The sequence below is a fragment of the Centruroides sculpturatus genome, unplaced genomic scaffold (genome assembly GCF_000671375.1).
Source record: "Centruroides sculpturatus isolate CEXI.00-Female unplaced genomic scaffold, Cexi_2.0 scaffold257, whole genome shotgun sequence".
Taxonomy (NCBI): Eukaryota; Metazoa; Arthropoda; class Arachnida; order Scorpiones; family Buthidae; genus Centruroides; species Centruroides sculpturatus.
In genome coordinates, this window is record NW_019384389.1 from 418,136 (window position 1) to 426,345 (window position 8,210).

The following is an 8,210-nucleotide window of genomic DNA, read 5'->3' on the forward strand; positions in this document are numbered from 1 at the left end:
CTTCACGAGGCTCTCACATTGAAGAATTTATCTGTAAACAAACTTAATTAAAAATTACTCAGATTATTGAAAGTTTATGTAAACAGACAAACGGATCGACCACGCAAAATACCTTCGATATTAATTAATTAAGGCTATAATATATTTAAATCTCCGATACATCATTTCATTTTTATATTTAATATTAAATAAATTATATAAATTTGATTTTTTTATTTTTAGAACGAATCATTTTTAATTTCTCTTACCAAAAGAAAAAAATATATATATCCGCCATTTTGAACAAGTTCAAACAAGTTAACGAGATTATACATATTTAAATTTATTAAAAAATTATTTAATTTTCGATTCGATTAATTAACATAAGTAAAATATTTATTTTATTTTTAAATATATTTTTGTTTATTTAGAAATTAAAATATCTATTTCTATTTTAAAAGAATTTAAGCGTACGAGATTATGAAACGTCATTAAAAAATTAGTTTAAAAAATTTTTACGTAATGAAATAAAAAAATTATTCGTCATTATCGCCTCTTAGGTTTATTATTATTATTATTATTATTAAGTATGGCGTCAATCACCAAATAGCGTGTGGTTATGTAGGTCATCACGAAGAACAACTATCGATTTTTGCGATTCTGTAAAAAAACAAGACAAATAAAGGAACAGCGTTCCGTTACGCACAATTAACAACTTTCTAAGTAACTAGATAAGGAACTTCGGCAATCGACGAAGGAAAAAAAAAAAAAAAGTAATAAGCCCGAATCGCATTCTGTTATTTTGGGATATAATTAAATCAGATTTGGCCTAAAATTTATCTCATAATTTTATTTTTACAAAATCCGCATTCGTTATCTTTATAACAGTTACAAAAGCGCGACATTTTTAATGAATTTATTTAATGTTTTTAAAACTAATGGTGATTAAATATAGAGTGATAAATAATAATAAAATAGAGAAAATATGATATTGAAGATGGAAAAGTTGATAAATTCGCTGTTACTTAAGGTTCAGAATTGCGCTACCGACGATGCATTATAGAACGTCGCGACAGATTTGTTTTTCTTTTCACGTCGCATCAACTTTATTAAAAAATATGATGCCATTAAGCGATAAATTTTTGATATCAAAACTTTGTTTTTTGTTCTCTGTTTGGCTATTTATCTGTAGTGTTACATACACACATACCTCCATAAGTTCTTAAGTGACGCCTACGTACTTGAATGCAATAAAAGCATACAAACAAAATAAATAAAACGAAATAAAAAATTCATGAATCTTTATGTGAAAGTGTAAATTTTGGATTTAGAATCTAGGCTAAACGGTCCCTTTTGACTTTTTTATGACTGTAGCAAGCATGCATTTACTGTATTTATAGAGGGATGAACACTCTTAGTAACCATTTTTACGCTTAGGCAAAACGGGGAAATGCCCGTCTGCTTTAGGTTTAGAGGATTCGAAATCAGATAAAGAAATTAAGTGTTAATACTATTAAAACCTTCTAAAGAAAGGGTTCGAGTTCAGTTTTTCTAGGGCCCGTAAACACATGAAATCGGGACTTATGAAAAAAGTAATGTTTTTAGCAAGTTTGATAGCTAAATTTACAAAATTAATCTTATTTATTTATTTATAAACTATCTTTTTTTATTGTTTTTTTAACTGTAGCTCGATGTAGAAGTGGATTTTATCGATCTTTCACCCGAGCTTCCAGTACTCACGAATGCCAGAAACTATGCAAACCAGCTTGTACGTAAGTAAGAACTTTTAGCTTTTTTTCGACTTTTCTTTCCAGTCTGAGATACTATTTAGACGAATGAAATGATTGACGGGACTTATACGACTTGTCCATTTAGTGAACAAACAAAGAATTGAATGGGATCATTGTACTAACGGCGATAAGGGAATGACCGGTTAACTGACCTGTACATTGCGCATGCTACGAAAGCCGTTAGTAAACAATTTTATTGCGATTTTCCCTTGAATTAACCGTTTTTATTGCTCCAATATATAGTTCAAGCCTTTAACAGTTTCCTGACTTAGTTCTATAAAACATCTCGAAATTAATTGAAAAAAAAATGAATAATTTTGCACATTTTATATAATTTCTTGATGGATGCATAACGCTTACTTTCACAATTTTTTTTTTTTTAGTAAGTTGCAAACTTGCATCATTCTTTTCTTCTTCGTGTGCCATATCCTAGATGGATCTTGGCCATCATCATTGTCCATGTTTGCCTCTTATCGGTCACTTTAAACAAGTGATTAGATGTCATTGAAGTCCACTCCCAAGCTCTGTAACTATTAGTGGTGGCTTAAGACCTTCCGGAGCCTAGGCATAGAAGATTGGAGCCCTTAGACTAATGTTCGTTACACAATTATATATAAATTGCAATTGTAAACTGATTCATTATTATTATTATTATTATTTTCAATTTTCGGCCACCCGAAGATTCGGAACTCTTGTGCCTCACGTGCTTTGGCAACCATAACGTTTATGATGTCAAATTTTTCTTTTACCTCTTACAGTTAACAGTGGATATCTAAAATATCAAGAATAAAGNGAAGTCCACTCCCAAGCTCTGTAACTATTAGTGGTGGCTTAAGACCTTCCGGAGCCTAGGCATAGAAGATTGGAGCCCTTAGACTAATGTTCGTTACACAATTATATATAAATTGCAATTGTAAACTGATTCATTATTATTATTATTATTTTCAATTTTCGGGCACCCGAAGATTCGAAACTCTTGTGCCTCACGTGCTTTGGCAACCATAACGTTTATGATGTCAAATTTTCCTTTTACCTCTTACAGTTAACAGTGGATATCTAAAATATCAAGAATAAAGCCATAAAAATATTTTATTAGAAATTCAAACAATGGTTATATCTTTTGCATTTTGTACTATATTCTTTTATGCAAATTGTATGGTTCTCTAAATTGTTATTTAAATATATATACAGTAAAACCTGTCTATGGCGACCACCCACGGTTCCTTCAAAAAGTGGTCTTTTAGACAGGTGGTCGTTTAATACAGGTAACTTATTATGTAAATTGAAAATTCCGTGCCAGAAATTTTTGCCCGTTTTGACAGGTGCCCGTCCAATGCAGGTGGTCGCCTAAGCAGTTTTCACTGTATTAATTTTAGTGCTGCCAGTATTAATAGGACATTTTTTCCATACGCATCTGGATTCGGTCAGGTCCGTAATGGAGCGGCTGAGTGATGAGGGACCGTCGCCTCAGAAAATGTCCTGGGATTCGTCATGACCGATCCCCGTCCTGCAGAGCAATAAGCTGCCACCTTACTTGGAAAACATTCAGAATAAATATTCAATTATTGACATTTCTCTGGAAAATACTGAAATATGATATCATTTGTCGCTTAGTAATAAATATGGAACATCTCTTACAAATAAATGCTTAAATATTGCCAATTATTTTGACCATTATTCAAAAGTAGATAGGGTCCTTTACAGATCAAGACAGCCCACATACATTTTTGAGGCTGCTGCCGTAAATATGAAGAGGTGCGTATACTTAGGCTAATATCCCTGTGATAAGGCTTGAAAACGGACATTTCTTCAAGAAAAATCACAAACACGGAACACTTCTTCAGGACTTACTCTTTAATTTAAATATTTCTCCAAATAGAGTATTTATTATTTACTTCAATATTATTAATAAAACTTATTATACTATTTTAATTAAGATAAAAAAAAGTATTTAATTATTTTTCAGTGACATTCGATACGACCTAACGGTGTCTCAGTCGGAATGGCCAAATGTTCAACAGCAACAATACGCTTTAAAACGTTGGCCCAATCTCAATAAGAGATTAGGACAGTCTTTATCTTCTTCCAACTCCAATAACACTACAGATACCAAAGAAGAAATACAAATTAACAGAAAATATTTCAGGTGAGCTATTGATACAAATGGTAAGTATTTCTTTGGCATAGATTTAGTCGATCTTATTTAGTTTAGTTATGTAACAAAAGGGATACACATTAATCAGAAATAACTTCATTGACTTTTACGAAAATCGATAAAGTTATCTTACAATTTCATTGATTATTGGGCTTAAAATTAGATTTACTTTCAATTTAATCATACAAATAAATATACCACTTAAACCCACTACGGTTTTCCACTTAATACATTTATATTACAAAATATAAGGCGCCTAATATCTTATTATGGCAAGTGGATAAAACCATTGAACACTGGTAGTTGGTACCTCACCAATGGGTTGTCCACGTGATTCCCGGATTTCTTCACGTGTCTAACACCTAAATACAGGTCATTTTTCCATAGAAAATCCTTCCGGGTGGTACTCTCCTTGGCAAGTCGTCCATGTGTTGCTTTGCCTTAACCCATTAACCCCCTACCCTATATAATATTATATTGTGCAATGTAATATCAAAATAAGAACGAAAATCATAGAAGAAAATGAAGATGGAATCGAAAAAAAAATATATTTTATTCCTAGCTTTATGGTCTAATACAGTAGTAAGAGTTACAAAAAGGCTTGAGTAGGGTACAGATATGCTTTACATAGCGATGATAAGGTCGAGCAGTACAGCATACGCATAGTCTCCATCTTGTACTGATATAAAAGCAACATCATTCTATATTGACACCTCAAAAGGGTTATTGCCTGGGTTCCCATCTAACAGGGATCCATAAACAAATCTTTTGTTAACTCATTACTGTACTAAGAATATCGTAATTTAAATTTGGGCCATACTGGGGATCCAACATTGTCGGTGTGGTGCAAGCGTAGTATTCACTGGCACAGAGCAGAAGTCACGTTAAAAAACAAATGAGGATACCGGGGTATTTTCCTCAAAATTCTCGGAACAAAAATGTTTGAAGTCAATACTGTATATGGGGCCACATCATTCAAATTTGCCTGAGGTCCCTCGAATATATAACGCGCAACTGCTCTCTGTGCCTTATAAAAGAAGCCATTCAAGAATTAGAAGAGTTCAATACTCTGTAAGCACGAACCAGGACTCTTCTGGAAGCGCTACTCATTTATTGTCACACGAATACGTGCAATCGTATCAAAAATTCAAATATTAATACGTCATTATAAAAGTTTTCCGACATGCGTTATACTTGAGAATTTTATAATATACATTACAGAACTACTTGAATTTTATTTTCAGGAAAAATTTCTTGAGAGTTCACGTGTATATTCAAGAAATGAATTATCTATCCGTTAAAGATATTCCAGGATATACGGTAATCATATTTTAAATTATACATTATAACATATAACTACAAATATCTAGAACCATCTTTTTTCTTGCAGCTTCCTCAACTGTTTGCTGATTTGGGAGGATGCTTGGGTTTATACATTGGAGTATCGGCTATAACTGTTGTTGAGATAATCGAACACGTGTTTAGCGTTTTTGCATTTCTATACGTGAAGAGAAAACGAAATTCTCAAACACGGGATCCCATTCATCGAATGGCTATCAGCAGTCGGAAAAGTGCAGTCGTAACGCGTCACGTTCCAACACAGTTTCCGGAACCCTACTCTATTCAAAAGCGAGATTTAGCCAAAAATATAAAGCATCTTAGAGCATACTTTCCAAGAGATACTCATCGACGAACAGGGTAAGTTTTATTTGACAAAAATAGCAGGAAGTTGGCAGTGTCGGATTTAGACTCGTGCCACTAATCTATAATTTATGAGATCATCCCGAAGTGTGGTACCCTAAATTGTGCCCTCACAGCGTGAGGCCTTAAGCTAAAGTTTTCTTAACTAATGTATAAATTTGGCCCTGATAATTGTGGAGTCGTCCAATGTTTCAGATATGTTTATTTTGGACAATAAAGTAGATATTTTAATGCAGTCGAACCTCAAAACGGCCATCTTTAAACATACAGAATAATCTCCAAGCAACTGCCAGAACAATTTTTAGTGTTCTGTCAGTTGTCGTTGTTCAGAGGTTTGACTGTATTTTTATGTTGTTAAATGTCTAACTTTAATGTAATCCAATTAAAATTAAATCGAAGATAATGGAATTAAGAGCACTTACCTCAATTACAGACTTTTACATGTACAAGTCGACCCCCCTATAACACTGTTGATTTTTCTGTTTTACATGAATTCCATGTTGTACGAGTCACTTAGATTTTACAAATACGTGAGCCATTCACAGCCCGGCACACTTATTTGTAAAATATAAGTGACTCGTACAACATGAAATTCATATAAAACGGAAAAATCAACAGTGTTATAGGGGGTCGACTGTACTGTACGTACGGGATATCCGAATGTATATACTGTATATCTTTGTATTTAAATTTTAGGGGCATAGCAGAAACTCCAGGGAATTGCAAGACGTTGTATCCCATCAATGAACAATTATTCAGGAGGTATCCTCATCTAACCGACGATAGTCTCGATTCGAAATGGTAATATCAGCCATCACAGTACATCAATATAATACAGTTGAATGTGCTCAAAAGCATTTAACAAGCCAAGTGATATCTTCCATATACAAATAGAATTTCGAACTATACCAGATATTTTATAAAATACAGAATGAAACACGACGAAAAGAACAATTGTAAAATATTTTTATTTCGTGAAAGATTCAAAAAAAGGAATTGCAGAAGACTTTCTTTTTCCTGAATGGTTTCACTCCTCGAACGAAATTAATTTTTTTTCCAGATTGGAAAAATGTTTATACTTCTTGATACGGATGTGTCGGTGTAACATATGCTTTGTATTCATTCCTTCAACATTAATTAATGTTTTATTGTCGTTCATAATCCGGATTTACTGTGTATACCTTCGTGTATATCCGGGATCTTTATTGTAAATAGGTATCTAAGTTATGTATAGGCTATAAAGAAATAACAAATATTATTATTATTATTATTTATTTGTGATAATAATTTGAGATAAAGATTGTTAAATNATATTTAAAATAATTATAAATAAACATTAATGCATACATACATCTATATTCAGCACACTTACATAAACTACAATACATAAGACACACACATATAAAGTCTATGTACACATATAAAAACACACAGTGATGTATCATCGTAACGAAGACACCAGAAATAGGTGTGTACACAATACTACCTTTATAGATAAATCTAGTAAGACTTGTACACATGTAAAAAAGTTTGATTTATTTATCTTTATGTGATCACATTAAGCAATTATCACAAGTTTTATTTATGTATTTACAATAAAATTTTTGGTTTAGAGTGAATTTGGCCCATCTTCGCTTCCTTGAGTAAGCTTAAACACACACATACTATTATTATTTTCAAATTTTTAATTACTTTTTGAGATTTACGCAAAAGATTTAATATTTTTTCTTCTATGTTTTTCCATAATTAAAGCTGTCTACCTACCTTTGCACCCCTTGTATAAGAACTTAAATGGTCTTAGAGAGATGCAAGATGAAATGGAATCTGAATCGATCATAAATGTATGCATTTATGATCATAAATGCATACATTTATGATCGATTCCTATCGTTACTATATGATATCCAAAAGCAGGGCACGTCCTCCAAAATGAGAATGTGTCTTCCTTTTGTAAATTTACAGAGGACATGTTCTCCATTTCAACATTAAAAAATGCCCCCCCCTCTATTCAAACACACCCGTAATGACGTCCTTTATTTCAGCTAAATTGTCCTTGTCCTTTATTGAAACCAGAACTAGCAAAATTTGTCCTTTATTTTCGTTTTTCAATCTCCGTATTTCGTAATGATAGTGTTGGATTTTTGCACAGGCGTATCCTTATATAACAATCCACATCCTTCCCCATAGAAATTTATGGTTCACCTTTAAATATTTTATGTTCTAAATTAAACTAAAATTTGAAAATTTATTTATATTCAACAAGAAAATTAAAATTTTAAAATCAAAACCTTAAAAAAATGTAAACAGAATGTAGGCGATATGCTGAGGTGATGCCTTTAAGGACTGGATCCTATTTAGGTGTTACGAAGACGAAGAAAATTCGGAAAACTCCACATGAGACCAGTGTTGTGGTAAAAATCTACTTGGTTAATGGTTGACTTAATCATTTTTAAGTGTCCTTCTATCCAGGCAACACTACTCTAAACAGAACAATTTGTACTGCATTCATAATTTATAATGTAGCAAAGCTAGCTAATTTATCATGTGGCAAAGCTTTAAAAATATATAAATAAAATAAAAACAAA

At 32.2% G+C, this 8,210-nt stretch overlaps 1 protein-coding gene across 1 annotated transcript in view; it reads left to right on the plus strand.

Annotated features, from left to right (window-relative positions):
• Positions 1 to 6,866, plus strand: part of LOC111618185 (amiloride-sensitive sodium channel subunit gamma-like) — a 21,000-nt gene extending 14,134 nt beyond the window's left edge. The window contains exons 6-10 of the mRNA XM_023359656.1: positions 1,667 to 1,751; positions 3,736 to 3,915; positions 5,169 to 5,244; positions 5,315 to 5,622; positions 6,322 to 6,866. Of these exons, the coding sequence (XP_023215424.1) occupies positions 1,667 to 1,751; positions 3,736 to 3,915; positions 5,169 to 5,244; positions 5,315 to 5,622; positions 6,322 to 6,430 (758 nt within the window). The 3' untranslated portion in view covers positions 6,431 to 6,866. The remainder of the gene's footprint in view (positions 1 to 1,666; positions 1,752 to 3,735; positions 3,916 to 5,168; positions 5,245 to 5,314; positions 5,623 to 6,321) is intronic.
• The last annotated feature ends 1,344 nt before the right edge of the window (positions 6,867 to 8,210 follow it).